Source organism: Hemitrygon akajei, unplaced genomic scaffold, assembly GCF_048418815.1.
Source record: "Hemitrygon akajei unplaced genomic scaffold, sHemAka1.3 Scf000140, whole genome shotgun sequence".
NCBI classification, from domain to species: domain Eukaryota; kingdom Metazoa; phylum Chordata; class Chondrichthyes; order Myliobatiformes; family Dasyatidae; genus Hemitrygon; species Hemitrygon akajei.
In genome coordinates this window covers 26945-48802 of record NW_027332026.1, presented here as the reverse complement: position 1 = coordinate 48802, position 21858 = coordinate 26945, and the positions used below count along the sequence as shown (strand labels likewise).

The 21858-nt window shown below is 40.3% G+C and overlaps 1 protein-coding gene across 1 annotated transcript; it reads left to right on the top strand.

Annotated features, from left to right (window-relative positions):
- The first annotated feature begins 990 nt into the window (after positions 1–990).
- LOC140723846 (uncharacterized) lies at positions 991–21850 on the top strand. Its single transcript, XM_073038405.1, has 2 exons — positions 991–1005; positions 18687–21850. The coding sequence occupies exon 2, from the start codon at positions 19080–19082 to the stop codon at positions 20367–20369; it is 1290 nt and encodes a 429-aa protein (XP_072894506.1). The 5' UTR covers positions 991–1005; positions 18687–19079; the 3' UTR covers positions 20370–21850.
- The last annotated feature ends 8 nt before the right edge of the window (positions 21851–21858 follow it).

Sequence of the window (21858 nt, the reverse complement as noted above, 5' to 3'; positions counted from 1 at the left end):
CCGGCAGTGCATTTCACACACCCACCACACTTTGTGTGGAAAAACTTACCTCTGACATATCCTTTGCAACTTCTTCCAAGCACCTTAAAACCATGCCCCCTCATTTAGCCATTTCAGATGAGCTTACTGTGGTTTTAACGTTCTTCAGAGCTCTGGACTAAGGTGGTTAAACTCATTCTTCCCTGCTCTTTTCAAAGTTTTGTGTCATTTTCACTCATTTCAAAGGATTGTGCCTCAGACAGCTGGATTGTTGCAATGCGCCTCCAAACTCTGACAGCAGACTAGAGAGTGAATGTTCGATGGAGCAGAGTAAGAAACCGGAGTTGCCAGCTTGAGTCAGGGCTTTGGGGCTCCAGAAAGAGATAGGGCTTAGGATTTACAAGGAGTAGGAAGAAGAGGAATCAGACCAGCAGGATGTGGCTACAAATGAAAGATCCGAAACATTTTGAAACTGGTCGATCGAAAAGCAAAAGGATGGTTAATTTCTGCAAAATACTGGTGGAAATTATCAGATCAGGCAGCAAGTGCAAAGAGTAATAAATAGACAACGTTTAGGCTGACCCCCTTTAGCATGTCTAGACTGAGTACTCCTCTGCTTACCTGCTGCCTGAACTGCAGAGTTCCTCCTGCATTTTGTGTGTGTGCGTTTTTATATTTCCAGCAACAGCAGAATCTCCTGTGTTTCCAAACTGCATTTGTAAGAATGTTCTCCTTCGGCATTAGACATGCGGAAAGGTTGCTGTTATTAAGTACATTGTTTATGGGAGCTGTATTTTTGCGTTAAAAGAGCTGCTGAGTTTTCTACACAATAAAAAACCTGAGGTATAGGCATGGAACCGGAGCTTGCAGAAACTTTTAATGGCACCGTGATTACCCAGAATGCTCTGCGTCACAATTTTCGCCGTCACTGAAGCACCGATCGAATGCGCAGGCGTCAGGATTGCGGGCGGCTCCCGAATATTGCGCATGCGCAGTACACAAAAGGCCTCAGGATTTCGGCTCCAGGTAAGAAAGAAATCGTGGCGCGTTCTTTCAGCCCCGAATTCGGGGCAATTGCTCTGGATTCCGGACCACCGTAACCCCGGGACAGTTCTGTTCTTTTCCCTCTCTCTCAGCCCAACGATCCGTACACGAGCCCCGGGGAGCTTCCAGTTGATGAGGGAGTGGGAACCGATGAGCTGAGCTCCAGCTTTCTGAATGCAAGGATTAGGAACTCGGAGAAAGGGAACAAAATCTTTTACATCACCAATTGAGAAAATCACATTTGTTCTACCTCCAATCACAAACAAGAGAAAATGTGCAGACATTGAAAATCCAAGCAACACATCCAAAATGCTGGAGGAACTCAGCATTAGTATTCTTTCCCATAGATGCTGTCTGGCCTGCTGAGTTCCTCCAGCATTTTATGTGTGTTGCTTGTTCTATCTCCTGTTGTTCTGAACTTTTCTACCGGTGAGAACATGTTTTGATCCATTCTGTCTGGGTACATAATGATATCAAACACTTTTGCCCTGGGCAACAAGTATCTTTCACATCACAAAGCTGCCAGACTCCAGACAGTGCCCTTCCCTTCATATTCACTGGCATTGCCAACAATGAGTTCAACACTGTCAGGTGGAGGGTTCAGGGGAAATATTTATGTACAATACAGAAATCTATGAGTATTGTGGCGATGCAGAAGTTGCTGGAGAACTTACAAGTGGGAGGAAGTGGAGTGATACTTGGAAATCTGACTTCTTAAATCATCATTTAGCAAGCAAATCAGATATGGATGGTGTGCAAAAGCTGGAGTGAGAAAATCCTTCATTATCCTCTGCAGTCCTGCTACACAGGCTGTGTGAGAGTGCAGATGAACTCAATCAAACCTAGAGGAGATCAAAGTTCTGATTAACAGTGTTTTTCTAGCTGTTAAAATAAATACCTCTCTATTTAAAATTCAGTGTACACATGTTGTCAGTGGGTAAAAATTGCACAGCACAAGATTTTTCGAAACACCGGTCATTACAAATTAGAGGGGACATTGGTGGGAAGGTGGGGAGACCTCCAGTGTCCCTGATGCCCTCACCTACAAATTGTGCATCCAGCTGCAGCTTGTAGCCCTGAACATCAGGGAGCTGAAACTTGAAATGCATGAATTCCAGATCATCCGGGAGTTGGAGGGGGTGATAGATATGACAAGAAGAGAGATGAGTTGCACCCAAGGTGCAGGACACAGGGAACTGTGTGACAGTCAGGAAGGAGATAGAGGTTAAATAGCCATCACAGAGTACTCTTCTGGCCATCCCCTGTAACAACAGGTAGAACACTTTAGAAACTGTTAAGGGGGATTACCTCACAGAGGAATGTCAAAGGGCTGATAGCTGATTTGCTTGTTAGGGAATTAAAACTAACAGAGGTCTAAGATCCTAGTGGTAAGGCTTGCTAGTGCTAGGGTGTGCTGTGTGGGGGGGGGGGGGGTTAAACTAAGGTGGAGTAGAATGCCAGAACAGACAGTGGAGAGGGTGAATTGAAATGACTGATTCCCTTCGTATATCTGAGGAGTAGAAATCTTTACATTACTTCTCTATCTAAATGTGCAATGTGTAATATATAGTAATTATAGTAAGGACAGTCAATACAATTGTATCAGCATAAACTAATCAGTCTGATAACTTGGTGGAAGGAGCTGTCCCAGAGCCTGTAGGGCCTGGCTTTTATGTTGTGATACCGTTTCCCGGATGGTGGCAGCTGGAACAGTTTGTGGTTGGGGTGATCCTTCAGGCCTTTTTGCGCAACTGTCTTTGTAAATGTCCTGAATAGTGGGAAGTTCACATCTACATTTAAAGGTAAAATTTTGAGGGTACAGAGTCTTTATGTTCCTATTAGGTTGAAAGGAAAGGTTAAAAGTTTTAGAGCGCCGTGGTTTTCAAGGGATATTGGAAACTTGGTTCAGAAAAAGAGGGAGATCTACAATAAATATAGGCAGCATGGAGCACATGAGGTGCTCGAGGAATATAAAGAATGTAAAAAGAATCTTAAGAAAGAAACTAGAAAAGTTAAAAGAAGATATGAGGTTGCTTTGGCAAGTAAGGTGAAAATAAATCCGAAGTGTTTCTACAACTATATTTATAGCAAAAGGATAGTGAGGGATAAAATTGGTCCCTTAGAGAATCAGAGTGGACAGCTATGTGTGAAGCCGAAAGAGATGGGGGAGATTTTGAACAATTTCTTTTCTTCGGTATTCACTAAGGAGAAGGATATTGAATTGTGCAAGGTAAGGGAAACAAGTAGGGAAGTTCTGGGAACTACGACAATTCAAGAGGAGGAAGTACTGGCACTCTTAAAGAATATAAAAGTGATAAGTCTCCGGGTCCTGACGGGATATTGCCTAGGACATTGCGGGAAGTTGGTGTAGAAATAGCAGAAATATTTCAAATGTCATTAGAAACGGGGATGGTGCCAGAGGATTGGCGTATTGTTCATGTTGTTCCATTGTTTAAGAAGGGTTCTAAAAGTAAACTTAGCAAATATAGGCCTGTCAGTTTGGCGTCAGTGGTGGGTAAATTAATGGAAAGTATTGTTGGAGATGGTATATATAATGATCTGGATAGACAGGGTCTGATTAGGAATAGTCAGCATGGATTTGTGCGTGGAAGGTCATATTTGACAGATCTTATTGAATTTTTTGAAGAGGTTACGAGGAAAGTTGACGAGGGTAAAGCAGTGGATGTTGTCTATATGGACTTCAGTAAGGCTTTTGACAAGGTTCCACACGGAAGGTTAGTTAGGAAGGTTTAATCGTTAGGTATTAATATTGAAGTAGTAAAATGGATTCAACAGTGGCTAGATGGGAGATGCCAGAGAGTAGTGGTGGATAACTGTTTGTCAGGTTGGAGGCCGGTGACTAGTGGTGTGCCTCAGGGATCTGTATTGGGTCCAATGTTGTTTGTCATATACATTAATGATCTGGATGATGGGGTGGTAAATTGGATTAGTAAGTATGCAGATGATACTAAGGTAGGTGGTGTTGTGGATAATGAACTAGGCTTTCAAAGCTTGCAGGGAGATTTAGGCCAGAGAGATTTAGCGTGGGCTGAACGATGGAGATGGGCAGATGGATTTTAATGCTGATAAGTGTAAGATGCTACATTTTGGTAGGAATAATCCAAATAGAACATAAATGGTAAATGGTAGGGCATTGAAGAATGCAGTAGAACAGAGTGATCTAGGAATAATGGTGCACAGTTCCCTGAAGGTGGAATCTCATGTGGATAGGGTGGTGAAGGAAGTGTTTTGTATGCTGGACTTTATAAATCAGAGCATTGAGTATAGGATTTGGGACGTAATGTTAAAATTGTACAAGTCATTTGTGAGGAAAATTTGGAGTATTGTGTGCAGTTCTGGTCACCGAACTAAAGGAAAAATGTCAACAAAATAGAGAGAGTACAGAGGAGATTTAGTAGAATGTTACCCAGAGCTTTAAGACCAAGAACTCAACAAGATCAAAATCCAAGATCAATTTTGATAAAATGTTTAAGGTACCAAGATAAAGAAATGATCTTGAAGGCAGCTACTCAAGGTGCTAAAAAGAGAAATGGGCCATTGATAATAGGAGGAAAAGAGTTTCTTTTTTATCCAGACATAAGTTACGATCTTCTGAAGAGGTGGAAGGAATTTAATCCAGTGAAAAAATCTTTATGGGTAAAGGGCTATAAATTTTTATTGAGCTATCCAGCAAAATTGATAATTTTCCTGGATAATGAAGAAAGAAGTTTTTTCGTTGACTACCGGAAAGCGGAGAAATTTGTACAAGAATTACCTGATGTCCACAAAGAAGTAAAGAATTATAGAAATGAAATGGACTAATGATGAAGACTGAAACAAGGTTGGATTTGACGGCCATTTATAAAAAAAAAAGTTGGGTATTAATTGGGAGTAGAGACATTAATTATTTTCTTTTTTTTTCTTCACTAATATATTTTCTTTTTTTTTTGCGGGGGAGCGGGAAGAGCTCCTGATCGATAGCTGCGAGTTTCACGTGTACAATCATGGCGATTGCCATGACCCGTAAAATGGTGGGGGGGTAATGTTGTGTTCTTTTTATTCGCAACATTAGTGGGGGGGGTACTTTGTTTTTTTTTCGTATATATTAGTTATCTTTCTTCTATTTTTCTTCTTTTTTGCCTGGATGGTTGGGGAGAAACTCATAGCAACATGGAGAATTTTAAAGAGTTCCCAAGGTATTATGAATGATTAATTTACTTAATTTTTTAAGTTCTAATGTTAATTGAATTAATGGACCTGTGAAAAGAAAAAGAGTTTTAACATATATTAAGAAAATGAAAGGAGATATAGCTTTTTTACAAGAAACACATTTAACAGAAACAGAACATAAGAAATTAAGAGGGATTGGGTTGGAAATGTCATTGCAGCTTCATTTAATTCAAAATCGAGAGGAGTTGCAATTTTGGTTAATAAATCTTTACCAATTAAAATACAAAATGTAATAATTGATTCTGGGGGAGATATGTGATTATACATTGTCAAATTTTTTCAGAATTATGGACTTTTATGAACATTTATGCACCAAATGAAAATGATGCAGAATTCATACAAGATGTTTTTTTGAACCTGGCTGATGCACATGATAAAATATTAATAGGTGGAGATTTTAATTTTTGTTTAGATCCAGTTTTGGATAGGTCAACTAAAATTGCTACAAAATCAAAAGTAATAAAACTAACTTTATCATTAATGAAAGATTTAAACCTGATTGATATATGGAGGAAAATTAATCCAAGAGAAAGAGATTATTCATTTTATTCAAATAGACATAAAACTTACTCAAGGATTGATTTTTTTTATTATCAAAAAGTATTATGAGTGAAAAGTGTGGAATATAAAGCAAGAATACTGTCAGATCATTCCCCCTTGATAATGACAATGATAATGATGGATAAGGAGGAATCGATTTATAGATGGAGATTTAATTCAATTTTATTAAAACGTCAAGATTTTTGTGATTTTATGAAAAAACAGATTCAATTTTTTTTGGATACAAATTTACATTCAGTTGAGGATAAAATTGTATTATGGGAAGTGATGAAAGCATATTTAAAGGGTCAGATTATAAGTTATACATCTAAAATTAAGGAATACATGGCAGAAATAGATCAATTGGAAAAAGATATCATAAAGTTAGAAAAAGAATCTCAAAGATATATGACAGAAGAAAAACGAAGACAACTTGTTAATAAAAAACTACAATATAATACACTCCAGACATATCATACAGAAAAAGTAATTATGAGAACTAATATTACGAATTAGGTGAAAGATCACATAAAATTCTTGCTTGGCAGTTGAAAACAGAACAGGCTTCTAAAACAATAAATGCAATTAGAACAAGTGTAAATAAGGTTACTTATAAACCTTTAGAAATTAATGAAACTTTTAAAAAAAATTTATACTGAACTATCAGAATCACAAAATAAGATTGCTGAGATAGATAAATTTTTATCACAAGTAACCCTTCCAAAATTAAATTTGGAAGAACAGAAAGGATTAGATATGCCATTTACATTAAAAGAGGTTGAAGAAGCTTTAGGATCATTTCAGAGTAATAAATCCCCAGGAGAAGATGGTTTTCCTCCTGAATTTTATAAAAAATTTAAAGATTTATTAATTCCACCTTTTATGGAATTAATATACCAAATGGAAAGAATGCATAAACTCCCACAATCTTTTTTAACAGCGATCATAACTGTATTGCCAAAAAAAGATAGAGATCCTTTAAAACCAACATCATATAGGCCTATTTCTTTGTTGAATACAGATTATAAAATAATAACAAAAATTTTATCTAGAAGAATATCTAAATATTTACCAAAATTAATACAATTGGATCAAACAGGTTTTATTAAAAACAGACCATCAATGGATAATATAATCCGGTTACTTAGTATAATTCATTTGGCACAAAAAAGAGAGGAAATGAGTGTGGCAGTTGCTTTGGATGCAGAAAAAGCATTTGATAGATTGGAATGGGATTTTTTTTATTTAAGGTATTGGAAAAATATGAGTTAGGAAAATCTTTTATACAATGGATTAAAACCTTAAATACTAATCCTCAATCTAAAATAGTTACAAATGGTCAGATTTCAACACCGTTTTGCTTAACGAGGTCAACTGGACAAGGCTGCCCATTATCACCTGCTTTATTTGTATTGGCAATAGAACCATTAGCTGAATTAATTAGAACAGAATCAGACATTGGGGGCTTTAGAGTTGATCAAGAAGAATATAAGATTAATTTATTTGCTGATGATGTTTTGATTTATTTAACAAACTCATTGCAATCTTTGCAAAGATTATCTTTTAGATTGGAAGAATATGGGAAAGTATCAGGGTACAAAGTAAATTGGGATAAAAGTGAAATTTTACCCCTTACCAAAGGAAATTATAATCAATGTTGATTAGTAACTCAATTTTGATGGTCAATAGATGGGATAAAATATTTAGGTATTAGAGTTGATAATGATGTAAAAAAATTATATAAACAAAATTATTTGCCATTATTAAAAAAAATAAAAGAGGATCTTGATAAATGGATGATGTTACCAATAACATTAATAGGTAGAGTTAATGCTGTAAAAATGAATATATTTCCTAAATTACAATATTTATTTCAAACTTTACCAATACAATTACCTCAGAAGTTTTTTCAAGAACTGAATAAATATGTAAGGAAATTTCTTTGGAAAGGAAAGATGTCAAGAATATCATTGGAAAAATTGACATGTAAATTTGATTTAGGAGGGTTACAACTTCCAAATTTTAAGAATGATTATAAAGCAAATCAACTTAGATTTATTGCGTCTTTTTTTGATGAAGAAAAAATGGCATGGATTAGAATAGAATTAGATAAGATAGGAGAAAACATACCAGAAGATTTTATATATAAATGGGAATCCAAATGGATACGGGGGAAAAAACATCTCCTATATTAAGACACTTGATTGATTTATGGAATAAGGTAAATGTGATAGATAGATAGATAGATAGATAGATACTTTATTCATCCCCATGGGGAAATTCAACTTTTTTTCCAATGTCCCATACACTTGTTGTAGCAAAACTAATTACATACAATACTTAACTCAGTAAAAAAAATATGATATGCATCTAAATCACTATCTCAAAAAGCATTAATAATAGCTTTTAAAAAGTTCTTAAGTCCTGGTGGTAGAATTGTAAAGCCTAATGGCATTGGGGAGTATTGACCTCTTCATCCTGTCTGAGGAGCATTGCATCGATAGTAACCTGTCGCTGAAACTGCTTCTCTGTCTCTGGATGGTGCTATGTAGAGGATGTTCAGAGTTATCCATAATTGACCGTAGCCTACTCAGCGCCCTTCGCTCAGCTACCGATGTTAGATGAGATAAAGAAATCTCTATTAGCAAAAAGAACTTTAATTCAAAATAGGTTTATTCCTTTTACAATGGATAATAAACTTTTACTAATTGGTTCCAAAAGGGGATTAAATATATAGGTGATTGTTTTGAAGGAGGTATACAACAAGTGTATGGGACATTGGAAAAAAAGTTGAATTTCCCCATGGGGATGAATAAAGTATCTATCTATCTATCTATCTATCTATCTATCTATCTATCTATTGATGTCGTTTGATCAATTAAAAAATAAATATAAAATATCAAATAACACTCTTTTCTGTTATTTTCAATTAAAGGCTTATTTACAAGAAAAGTTGGGTCAAACAATGTTGATGCCAAAATCTAGTGAAATAGAAATATTAATTCAAAAAGGAAAAATTAAAACATTTACATCTTGTATGTATAATTTGATTCAAAAACAGACAATTAAATCAGGAATTCATAAGTCAAGACAAAAATGGGAATTGATTTGAATGTTAAAATTGATGGAAAAAACTGGTCAAGATTAGGTTCTGATAGTATGAGAAATACAATAAATATTCGACTTAGATTAATACAATATAATTTTTTACGTCAATCATATATAACACCACAGAAAATAAATAGATTAAATTCAAATATGTCTGACCAATGTTTTCGATGTAATCAAGAAATTGGTACTTTTTTACATTCTACTTGGTCTTGTTTTAAAATTCAACCATTTTGGATAAATCTAAGACTTTTATTGGAACAAATCACTGGAGTGCAACTCCCACATAGTCCAGTATTATTTTTATTAGGAGACATTGAAGAGACGATACCGAAACTTAAATTGAATAAGTGTCAGAAAAAATTTATAAAAATTGCATTGGCAGTAGCCAAAAAAGTTATCACAGTTATTTGGAAATCTGATTTATATTTAACTATGGATCATTGGAATAATGAAATACATAGTTGTATTCCACTTGAAAAAATTACATACAATCTAAGAAATGAATATGATATATTTTTGAAGATTTAGCTCCCATACCTACAAAAGATAGGATTAAATACATAGGTCCTTTGAAGATAAAATTATAAAGTAATTGGGAAAAGTAAAAATAAATCTTAAAATTATTTTGAACTCCATGGAGCATGTGGGGATCCTCCGATATCCAGGCAATCTTTCTCTCTTTTTTTTCTTTCTTTAGATAAGGGTTAAGAGGGGGAGGGTTAAGGGGAGGGTTAATATTATATTTCTCACTAGTTTATCATCACATTTATTCTTTGTAATTTTCGAAAATTTTAATAAATAAATAAATAACACAACTTCACGTGGAAAATCTTCAAAAAAGCGAATGTCTGAATTCAGATACTGAAAAGGTCTTTTTTTTCTCACAAGCTTAATAATACGTTCTTTGTCTCTGAAACGGAGAAAACGCACAACAATATGTCTGTTTTTACCTTGATCCAAAAATTTTAAAGTGCCGATTCTGTGAGCCATTTTAATATCTGAAGGCTGTAAGCAAACCTCTGGAAATAAAGACTGAAGCATTTTTTGCGAAATAATCCAGTGTGTCGGCCAATTCTGATTTCTCTTTTAATCCAACAATTCGAATATTGTTCCGATGTGATCGAGCTCCAAGATCAATGATCCTTTGTTGGGCTTTTTCCAAACGAGAAGAAAGGTCCAAAGTATTTCGACTAACTTCTTTAAGATCAAGGCTCAAAGAGTCAACTTTTCCTTCGATTTTCTCTTTTAGTTGAGTTATCTCAATGCTGATATTGCTGATTTGAGATTTTAGTCTCTTTACCCGGGAGTGGGTTCCTCCGAGAATTCGTCAGTTTTCTTAATTTTCCCATTGCCCGGGTCCGTATTTCTTATGGCGCTTCTGAGAGTGGCCATAATTATATTTGATCCGACTGAATAAGGTTGAAATTTCTAAGTATAAATCGGAAAAGGGAGAGATTAAAGACGGACAAGAAGCGGCTGTGTCCGACATGTCCATAGCTGGGAGGCGGAGTCCCCTAGAGGAACAAATGTGTAGACAGATCACAGACCGTGCCAAGAAACAAAGGTTGATATGGTAAGCGATTTTAACTTTCCAAATATTGACTGTGTCTCCCATCCTGCAAAAGCACTAGCTGGGGTAGAATTTTGCAAATGTGTCCTTAATCAGTATGTAGAATTCCCAACATAGAAGTGTGCAATATGCTATTACGGAATGATCGAGGGCTAGTGACAGAAATTAGTGTATGGGAACACTTTGTATTTAGTGATCATAATGCCATGAGATTCCAAGTAAATATGGAAAAAAGAGAGGTCTGGGACACAGGTTGAGATTCTACATAGGAGAAAGGTCAATTTGGATGTTAACAGAAAGGATCTGAAGTATGGACTGGGTCAGGATGTTTTCTGTCGAAGGAGTACTTGGTAAATGGGTGTCCTTCAGCAGTGGAATTTTGAATCTGTGGAGTTTGTATGTGCCTGCAAAATTAAAAGTTGAAAGGTAACTGGTGCAGGGAACCTTGGTTTTCAAAAGATATAGTGGCCCCGGATATTTTATTCCTGTAAATGCCTCAGACTGGTAGGTGCAACCAAGACTCATTAGTGACTACAAATCATAATTCAGTGCCCTGAGCATACCTGATCTTTATTTTAGTTATAACCATATAACGATTACAGCACGGAAACAGGCCATCTCAGCCCTTCTAGTCTGTGCTGAATGTTTACTCTCACTTAGTCCCACTGGCCCGCACTCAGCCCATAACCCTCCATCCCTTTCCTGTCCATATACCTATACAATTTTACTTTAAATGACAATACCGAATGTGCCTCTACCACTTCTACTAGAAGCTCGTTCCACACAACTACCACTCTCTGAGTAAAGAGATTCCCCCTTGTGTTACCCTGAAACTTTTGCCACCTGACTCTCAAATCATGTCCTCTTGCTTGAATTTGTCCTACTCTCAATGGAAAAAGCCTATCCACGTCAACTCAATCTATCCCCCTAATTATTTTAAATACCTCTATCAAGTCCCCCCTCAACCTTCTACTCTCCAAAGAATAAAGACCTAACTTGTTAAACCTTTCCCTGTAACATAGGTGCTGAAACCCAGGTAACATTCTAGTAAATCTTCTCTGTACTCTCTCTCTCTATTTTGTTAACATCTTTCCTATAATTTGGTGACCAGAACTGTAAACAATACTCCAAATTTGGCCTTACCAAAGCCTTGTACAACTTTAACATTACATCCCAACTCCTATACTCAATGCTCTGATTTATAAAGGCCAGCATACCAAAAGCTTTCTTCACCACCCTATCCACATGACATTTCACCTTCAGGGAACTATGCACCATTATTCCTAGATCACTCTGTTCTACTGCATTCTTCAATGCCCTACCATTTACCATGTATGACCTATTTGGATTATTCCTACCAAAATGTAGCACTTCACACTTATCAGCATTAAACTCCATCTGCCATTGTTCAGCCCACTCTTCTACCTGGCCTAAATCTCTCTGCATACTTTGAAAACTTACTTCATTATCCACAATGCCACCTACTTTAGTATCATCTGCATACTTACTAATCCAATTTACCACCCCATCATCCAGATCATTAGTGTATATGACAAACAACATTGGACCCAATACAGATCCCTGAAGCACAGCACTAGTCACCGGCCTCCAACCTGACACAGTTATCCACCACTACTGTCTGGCATCTCCCATCCAGCCACTGTTGAATCCATTTTACTACTTCAATATTGATACCTAACGATTAAACCTTCTTAACTAACCTCCTGTGTGGGACATTGTCAAAGGCCTTACTGAAGTCCATATAGACAACATCCACTGCTTTACCCTCGTCAACTTTCCTCGTAACCTCTTCAAAAAATTCAATAAGATTTGTCAAATATGACCTTCCACGCTCAAATTCCTGCTGTCTATTCCTAATCAGACCCTGTCTATCCAGATAATTATACATACCATCTCTAAGAATACTTTCCATTAAATTACCCACCACTGACGTCAAACTGACAGCCCTATAATTGCTAGGTTTACTCTTGGAACCCTTTTTAAACAATGGAACCACATGGGCAATACGCCAATCCTCCGGCACCATGCCCGTTTCTAATGACATTTGAAATATTTCTGTCAGAGCCCCTACTGTTTCTACACTAACTTCCCTCAACGTCCTAGGGAATATCCTGTCAGGACCCGGAGATTCTTGTCTTCTGTTGGTTTCTAAAACTTTCCAATCATTTTTGTTCTATTATTTACCCTCTCTTTGGCATTTATGTTGGCTTTGGCTTCTCATTTCAGTCATGGTTGTGTCCTCCTGCCTTTCCAATGCTTCCACTTCTTTGGGATGTATCGATCACTCAGCTCCCGAGTTGATCCCAAAAACTCCAGCCATTACTGCTCCATCGTCATTCCTACCAGTCTCCCCTTCCAATCAAGTTTGGCCAGCTTCTCTGTCATAGGGACATGGAGAAGTTACATGAAACCCCCCCCCCCCCCCAATTTGGCCCATCCAGACAATGCTGAAAATTTTTAAACTCTCTGATGCAACATCCTACACTGGGATCACAGCCCTCCATACCCCTACCACCCAGCTACCCATCCAAACTCCTCTTAAATGCTGAAATTGAGCTGGCATGAACCACTTGTGCTGGCATCTCATTCCACACTCTCACAACCATTTCAGTGAAGGGTTTTTCCACATGTTCCCCTTGAATTTTCAACTTCCCCACTTACCCATGACCTCTGGTTATCATCACATCCATCCTAAGTGGAAACAATTGCTTGCTTTTACCCTATCTGTACCCTCATAATTGTGTATGCTTTGAACAAATCCTCAAAGCAATGTATAATTTCCTTGATTATGTTTAGAACCGTTTTTAGGTGTATAAGATGATGAGGGGCATTGATCATGTGGATAGGCAGAGGCTTTTTCCCAGGGCAGAAGTGGCTAACACGAGGGGACAGAATTTTAGGTTGCTTGAAAATGTGTGCCAAGGGGATGTCGGGGGTAAGTTTTTCACACAGAGAGTGGTGGGTGTGTGGAATGCACTGCCAGCAGCGGTGGTGGAAGCGAATACAATAGGGTCTTTTATGACACCCTTAGACAGGTACATGGAGCTTAGAAAAATAGAGGTCTATGCGTTGGGGAAACTCTAGGCAGTTTCCAGAGTAGGTTACATGGTTGGCACAACTTTGTGGGCTGAAGGGTCTGTAATATGTTGTAGATTTCTATGTTCTATGTTAAACAGCGAAACATAGAAAACCTACAGCCTTTGGCCCACAAAGTTGAGCCGTACATGTGCCTAACTTAGAAATGACTAGGCTTACCTATAGCCCTCTATTTTACTAAGCTCCATGTACCTATCTAAAAGCCTCTTAATATACCCTATCATATCCGCCTCCACCACTGTTGTTGCACACACTCACCTCTCTCTGAGTAAAAAACTTACCGCTGACATCTCCTCTGTACCGACTCCACAGCATCTTGAACCTGTGTCCTCTTGTGTCAGCTATTTCAGACCTGGCAAAAAGCCTCTGACTATCCACACGATCAATGCCTCTCATCATCTTGTACAACTCTATCAGGTCACCTCTCATCCTCCTTTGCTCCAAGGAGAAAAAGCCGAGTTCACTCAACCTGTTCTTATAATGCATGCTCCCCAATCCTGGCAACATCCTTGTAAATCTCCTCTGCACCCTTTGTATGGCTTCAACATCCTTCCTGTAGTGAGGCGACCAGAACTGAGCACAGTACACCAAGTGGGGTCTGACCAGGGTGCAATATAGCTGCAACTTTACCTCTTGGCTCCCAAATTCAGTTCCATGATTGATGAAGGCCAATACACCATACACCTTCTTAACCACACAGTCAACCTTCGCAGCTGCATTGAGTGTCCTATGGATTCGGACCCCAAGATCCCTCTGATCCTCCACACTGCCAAGAGTTTTACCATTAATACTATATTCTGCCATCATATTTGACTTGCCAAAATAAACCACTTCACAATTCTCTGAGTTGAACTCCATCTGTCACTTCTCAGCCCAGTTTCTCATCCTATCAATGTCCCACTGTAACCTCTGACAGCCCACCACACTATCCATAACACCTCCAACCTTTGTGTCATCAACAAACTTACCAACCTATCCCTCCACTTCCTCATCCAGGTCATTTATAAAAATCACAAAGAGTAGGGGTCCCAGAACAGATCCCCAAGGCTCAACACTGGTCACCGACCTCCATGCAGGATATGACCCACCTACAACTACACTTTGCCTTGTGTCATTCATTGAAACAACATTGGCTGTTCTCCAATCCTTTTGTACATCCCCCCATCACCAAGGATAATTTAATTATCTCTGCTAGGGATCCCGACAATTTCTGCACTTGCCTCCTGTAGGGTCCGAGGGAGCACCTTGTCATGCCCTGGAAATTTATCCACTCTCATCTGCCTCAGGACAGCAAACATCTCCTGTTCTTTAATTTGTACAGGGACCAGGATTTTAATGCTGCTTTTCCAAACATACCCATAGACCCTGTGTCCATCTCCTGAGTAAATAGAGGTAAAAAAAATTAAGATCTCCTCCATCTGCTTTGGTTCCACACGTGGGTTACCATTCCGGTCTTCCAGATTGCCTTGCAATCCTTCTGCTCTTACTCTATATCTAGAATCCCTGAGGATTATCCTCCATCTTTTCTGCGAGGGGAATCTCATGCCTTCTTTTAGCCATCCTGATTTAGATAGATAGATAGATAGATAGATACTTTATTCATCCCCATGGGGAAATTCAACTTTTTTTCCAATGTCCCATACACTTGTTGTAGCAAAACTAATTACATACAATACTTAACTCAGTAAAAAATATGATATGCATCTAAATCACTATCTCAAAAAGCATTAATAATAGCTTTTAAAAAGTTCTTAAGTCCTGGCGGTAGAATTGTAAAGCCTAATGGCATTGGGGAGTATTGACCTCTTCATCCTGTCTGAGGAGCATTGCATCGATAGTAACCTGTCGCTGAAACTGCTTCTCTGTCTCTGGATGGTGCTATGTAGAGGATGTTCAGAGTTTTCCATGATTGACCGTAGCCTACTCAGCGCCCTTCGCTCAGCTACCGATGTTAAACTCTCCAGTACTTTGCCCACGACAGAGCCCGCCTTCCTTACCAGCTTATTAAGACGTGAGGCGTCCCTCTTCTTAATGCTTCCTCCCCAACACGCCACCACAAAGAAGAGGGCACTCTCCACAACTGACCTATAGAACATCTTCAGCATCTCACTACAGACATTGAATGACGCCAACCTTCTTAGGAAGTACAGTCGACTCTGTGCCTTCCTGCACAAGGCATCTGTGTTGGCAGTCCAGTCTAGCTTCTCGTCTAACTGTACTCCCAGATACTTGTAGGTCTTAACCTGCTCCACACATTCTCCATTAATGATTACTGGCTCCATATGAGGCCTAGATCTCCTAAAGTCCACCACCATCTCCTTGCATTTCTTATACTCTGTAAGAACCTGCCTGCCTATCCCTGTTGTGCAACTCCATTTTGTGCTTCACCAGGGTCTCAATATCTCTTGAAATCCAAGGTTCCCTACAGTTTCTATCTGTATCTTTTATTCTGAGAAGCACATACCCACTTTGCACTTTCAAAATTTCACTTTGAAGGCCTCCCACTTACCAAGCACACCTTTGCCATAAAGCAGCCTGTCCCAGTCAACAGCTGCCAGATCCTAGTGTCATAATTCCAGGTGTTGATCCATTCCCTGAACACATCCACCTTTCCTATCACGCTCCTTGCATTGAGATATACAGGGCTCAGCACATTCACTGCACCATGCTCAACGTTTTTCATTCCTGACCTTGTCTGAGGTCTGAACAACATCTGTCTCCAAAACCCCTCCTCTATCTGTTCTGTCATTCCCCCTGGGACGTTAGTTGAACCCCCCCATGCCCCACCCCCCACCATGCAGCTCTATCACCCCTTTGGCTTTCATCTCCCAGATCAATAAAAAGGAGGTGCATACAGGCAGATAGGAACAAATGGGCTACTTATGAGATACAGGAAATTCAAGTGAACACTGATGAAAGAAGGCATGAGGTTGCCCCAGCAGACAAGGTGAAGGAGAATCCTCATGGATTCTGCATTTATGTTAAGTGCAAAAAGATTGCAAGGGAAAAAATTAATCCTTTACAAAATCAGAATGGTAATCCATATGAGGAGACAAGATAGATGGGGGAGATTTTTTCTGCATTCGTATTTACTCAGGAGATGGACACAGAGTCTATAGAAGTGAGGCAAAGCAGCATCAACTTCATGGACACCGTACAGATTACAGAGGTTTGCCATCTGAAGGCAAATTGCCATGGATAAATCCCCAGGGCCTGACAAATTGTTCCCTCGGACCCTTTGGAAGACAAGTGCAGAAGTTGTCGGGGCCCAAGCACAGATATTTAAATCATCCTTAGTGACAGGTGAGGTACTGGAGGATTGGAGGACAACCAATGTTGTTCCGCTGTTCAAGAAAGGCTCTAAAAATAAACTAAGAAATTGTACATTGGTGTGCTTGACATCAGTAGGGGGAAAGTTATTGGAACTTATGTGCAGGAAATGGATATATAAGTATTTGGATAGATGTGAATTGATTAAGGATAGACAACATGGCTTTGTGCTTGGTAGTTCATGGCTCACCAATCTTATAGAGTTTCTCGAAGTTATCAGGAAATTGGATGAAGGCAAGGCAGTGGATGTTGTCTACATGGACTTCGGCAAGGCACTTGACAAAGTCTCATATGGGAGGTTGGTCAAGAAGGTTCAGTCACTCAGCATTCAAGATGAGATAGTAAATTGGACGAGACACTGGCTTTGGGAGAAGCCAGAGTGTGGTAGCAGATGATTGCCTCTCTGACTGGAGGCCTGTGACTAGTTGTGTGTCATAGGGATCAGTGCTTGATCTGTTGTTGTTTGTCATCTATATCAGTAATCTGGATGATAGTGTGGTTAACTGGATCAGTAAATTTGTGGATGACACCAAGATTGGGGTGTAGTGGACAGCGAGGAAGACTATCATGGCTTACAGTGCGACCTGGACCAGCTGGAAAAATGGTTTGAGAAATGGAAAATGGAATTTAATGCAGACAAGTGTGAGGTGTTGCACTTTGGTAGGACCTACCAGTGTAGGTCTTATACAGTGACTGGTTGGGCACTGAGGAGTGTTGTAGAGGAAAGGGACCTGGGAATACAAGTCTGTAATTCACTAAAAGTGGTATCACAGTTAGATAGAGACGGAAAGAAAGATTTCAGCCCATTGGCCTTCATGAACCAAAGCACTGACAACAGTAGATAGATGAAAGTTGTAAAAGAGGTTCCGAGAGTTCAGAGAAAATTCACAAGGATTTTGCCAGGTCTGGAGGACTTGGATTACGAGGAAAAATTGAACAGGTTAGGACTTTATTCCTTGGAATGTAGAAGATTGAGGGGAGATTTGATTGTGATAGAGGGGCATAGATAAAATGCAAGTTGGCTTTTACCACGGAGATGGTGTGGAACTACAACCAGAGGCCATGGGTTAAGGGTGAAAGATGAAATGTTAAGGGGAACATGAGGGGAAACTTCTTCACACAGATGGTCATCTGGGTGTGGGATGAGCAGCCAACACAAATGGTGAATGCGAGCTGGATTTCAACATTTAAGGAGTTTTGTGTAGGTACCTGAATGGTTGGGGTGTGGGAGTGGGGAGTTTAAATAGTTTAGCACAAGCTAGATAGCCCAAAGGGCCTGTTTCTTTGTTGGTACTTTTCTGCAAGAACCTTTAACAGCTGTGCGGACCAACCATTCATCTCAGCAAGAAATTTTTATAAGGCATTAAAATTGTGGCACTTTAAGTTAATAATACATATAAGAAAATCCCAGCTGCACGTCAAGAAAGACTATTTGTGTGAGAATTTTTCAGTTACTGTGTGGCCAGGCACCCATGCAGCTCAGCAGGAACAGGGAATAATACCAATGGAGGGAGCCAAACTGAGCCAAGGCACAAACTGGAGACCGCAGAAATGCCCCATTCCTATAGAAACAAGAAGAGCATCAGGGAATTGTTGGTTATTTCAGATACCAGCACTGTGCCCAGTTAGAAGATGATTTCTCTGTGCAACTTGGGTGGAACCTCACTGTAACAGTGTGATGCTGGATCAAACCTTGGCAACTCAAGTAATCTCTTCCGAAGTGTTGTCCTACACCCAGTGATGGATTTTGTAAATCTTTTTACAGGTTAAAAACGAGAAGGAATTTGTCTCCCGGAAGCTCAAACATGGCACACCAGTTTTCCTGTCTCTGTCTAGATATTTGAGAAGTGAAGCAAGGGATTCAATCGACCATCCTACCTGATCAGACTACGGGGCAGGATTCACTCAGTCATTTGACCAACTGGCACGCCCGTCATTTTACACAGGGGAGAGCCCATTCTTCTGCTCAGACATTGGGAATGGATTCAGTCAGTCATCTCAACTGAAGGTACATCAGCAAGTTCACACTGAACAAGGTCATTCACCTGTTCTGTGTGTAAGAAAGCACTTAGTCTGTCATCCCACCTGTGGACACACCAGTCAGAAGCTGGTCATCTGCTGAATTTCTGGGAAAGGATTCACTCTGTCATCTGACCTGATGGCACACCAGCGAGTTCAGACCGGGGTGCGGCCGTTCACTTGCTCGGACTGTGGGATGAGATTCACTTGGTCATCCACCCTACAGAGCCACCAGAAAGTTCACACTGGGGAGAAGCCGTTCACCTGCTCAGTCTGTGGGAAGGGATTCACTGAATCATCTAAACTGAAGGTACATCAGCGAGTTCACACTGGGGAGAAACCGTTCACCTGCTCAGTCTGTGGGAGGAAATTCACTTTGTCATCCAGCCTGCAGAGACATCAGTCAGTTCACACTGGGGAGAAACCGTTCACCTGCTCAGTCTGTGGGAAGGGATTCACTCGGTCATGTCACCTACTGAGCCACCAGCATGTTCACACCGGGGAGTGGCCGTTTACCTGCTCAGACTGTGGGAAGGGATTCACTTGCTCATCCCACCTACTGAGACATCAGCGAGTTCACACTGGAGAGAGGCCGTTCACCTGCTCAGTCTGTGGGATCGGATTCACTCGGTCATTTGACCTACAGAGACACCAGAAAGTTCACACTGGGGAGAAGCCGTTCACCTGCTTAGTCTGTGGGAAGGGATTCACTGAATCATCTAAACTGAAGGTACATCAGCGAGTTCACACTGGGGAGAAACCGTTCACCTGCTCAGACTGTGGGAAGGGATTCACTCGGTCATCTGACCTAATGGCTCACCAGCGAGTTCACACCGGGGAGCGTCCGTTCACCTGCTCAGACTGTGGGAAGGGATTCATCAACTCTTCCAGCCTACTGACACACCAGCGAGTTCACACTGGGGAGAAGCTGTTCAACTGCTCAGTCTGTGAGAAGAGATTCATCAACTCTTCCAGCCTACTGACACACCAGCGAGTTCACACTGGGGAGAAGCCATTCACCTGCTCAGAATGTGGGAAGAGATTCACTGATTCATCTAAACTGAAGGTACATCAGCGAGTTCACACTGGGGAGAAACCGTTCACCTGCTCAGTCTGTGGGAAGAAATTCACTGTGTCATCCAACCTGCAGAGACATCAGTCAGTTCACACTGGGGAGAGACCATTCACCTGCACGGACTGTGGGAAGGGATTCACTTCATCATCTCAACTGAAGGAACATCAGCGAGTTCACACTGGGGAGAAGCCATTCACCTGCTCAGAGTGTGGGAAAGGATTCACTCAGTCATCCCACCTGCAAGCGCACCGGTCAGTTCACACTGGGGAGAGACCATACACCTGCTTAGACTGTGGGAAGGGATTCGCTTCGTCATCTCAACTACAGAGACACCAGCGAGTTCACACTGGGTAGAGTCCTTTCTCCTGCTGTGAATGTGGAAAGGGATTCACTCAGTCATGTAACCATATGTAACTCTCAATTCGCCTAGCAGCTTAATATAGGGGGTGTTCGCCCCCACCCCCCCCCCCCCCCAGCACGGCCAAACTTAAGAAATCTTGTTTGGGTGGATGCTGCGTGATGTGTCCCCTGTTACAAATCAGTACCCCGAAATAACAAACAATACACAATATGTTATTAAAGGACTGGGCTCTATAATTCTTACTTTCACTATAGGGTTAGTAAAGAAAAAATAAGGGCCCATTTTCTCCATTTGTGTTTTCTCATCTGTCCCGGCAAGTGACCGTGAAAATCTCTCTTCCAGACTCAATGAAAGAACATTTCTCTCATTGGATAGCACCGCACTCCAAAACCCTGTTATCTCTGCTACATAGAAACCGTTACCTCAGCAGTGAAACATTACAGAGAGGCCATTACATTAGTAGTGAAACATTGCAGCATGTTACACTTGTGACACACTACCGGGTTCACACTGGGGAGAAAGTTTCAATGAGCTGCATGCTGGATATTTGTCCATCACCATTGCTGAATGCAATTTCGAGAGTGACTGTCGGTGCTGAACTCTGCAATTATTGCTGCTGCTCACCACACCCAGTTCTGCACCCTGGTCACTGGGCATGGGAGGAGTTCCTTCTGCTGCATATTCACCTTTAATGGGACTGGATCTGTGACAAATAAATCAGTTCTATTTTAAACTCTCCGGTATTTAGTGAATTTATAACACACCTAGTGTACAGTAGAGAGTTAACTCATGCCGGCTGGACCCTGCCAGTGATACTGTTTGCAACAGTCCTTTTAAATTCTCCCCTGTTGTTCATCTCTCACTCTCCATTCACTCCATTCTCATCTCCCTCACTCTCCACTCACTCTGTGGGTGAAGAGGTTTCCCTTGAATTTTCTGCAGACTGAAGAAGTCGAGCTGTCTGCAGTTCTGTCTGAGATGTTCTTCGCCCCTCAAATCTCTGGGCTGAGGAAGAATGGCATTGGTTGTTAACCTCCCTATTCAGGGCTCATTTCCACATTATGGGTCATTTTCTCTGCTTCTAAAGGGTTGTTAGAAAACACCACTGTCCTCTAAACACTGAAAGCAGAATGGGAAACCATTAGTTGGGTGTTCAACGGAGCAGGGTCAGAAACCAGAGGCGGGTCCACACAGGGCATTGTTTGAGGTTCTGAACGATGGTCGGGGTAAGAACGTATGATGAGGAGAAGGGAATCAGCAACAGGGTGTGGCAACGAATGACAGATTAGCAACATTTGGAAGATGACAGAGAAAATAATTCAGTTATCTGATTGATGACACAAACAATGCCTGTTGTGAGGTGCTGCACTGGCCGAGGAACGTGTGTGTGTTGGGAATGGTTTTGTCTATTGAGGGAGTTGTTCCTGCTTGTTTATCCTGTAATATTATATCCAGATGGTTATTATAGATTGTCCTATCTTG

Bases quoted from the DNA above. Each gene is read 5' to 3' on its own strand.
- LOC140723846 (XM_073038405.1), top strand. From the start codon at position 19,080: ATGGCACACCAGCGAGTTCAGACCGGGGTGCGGCCGTTCACTTGCTCG.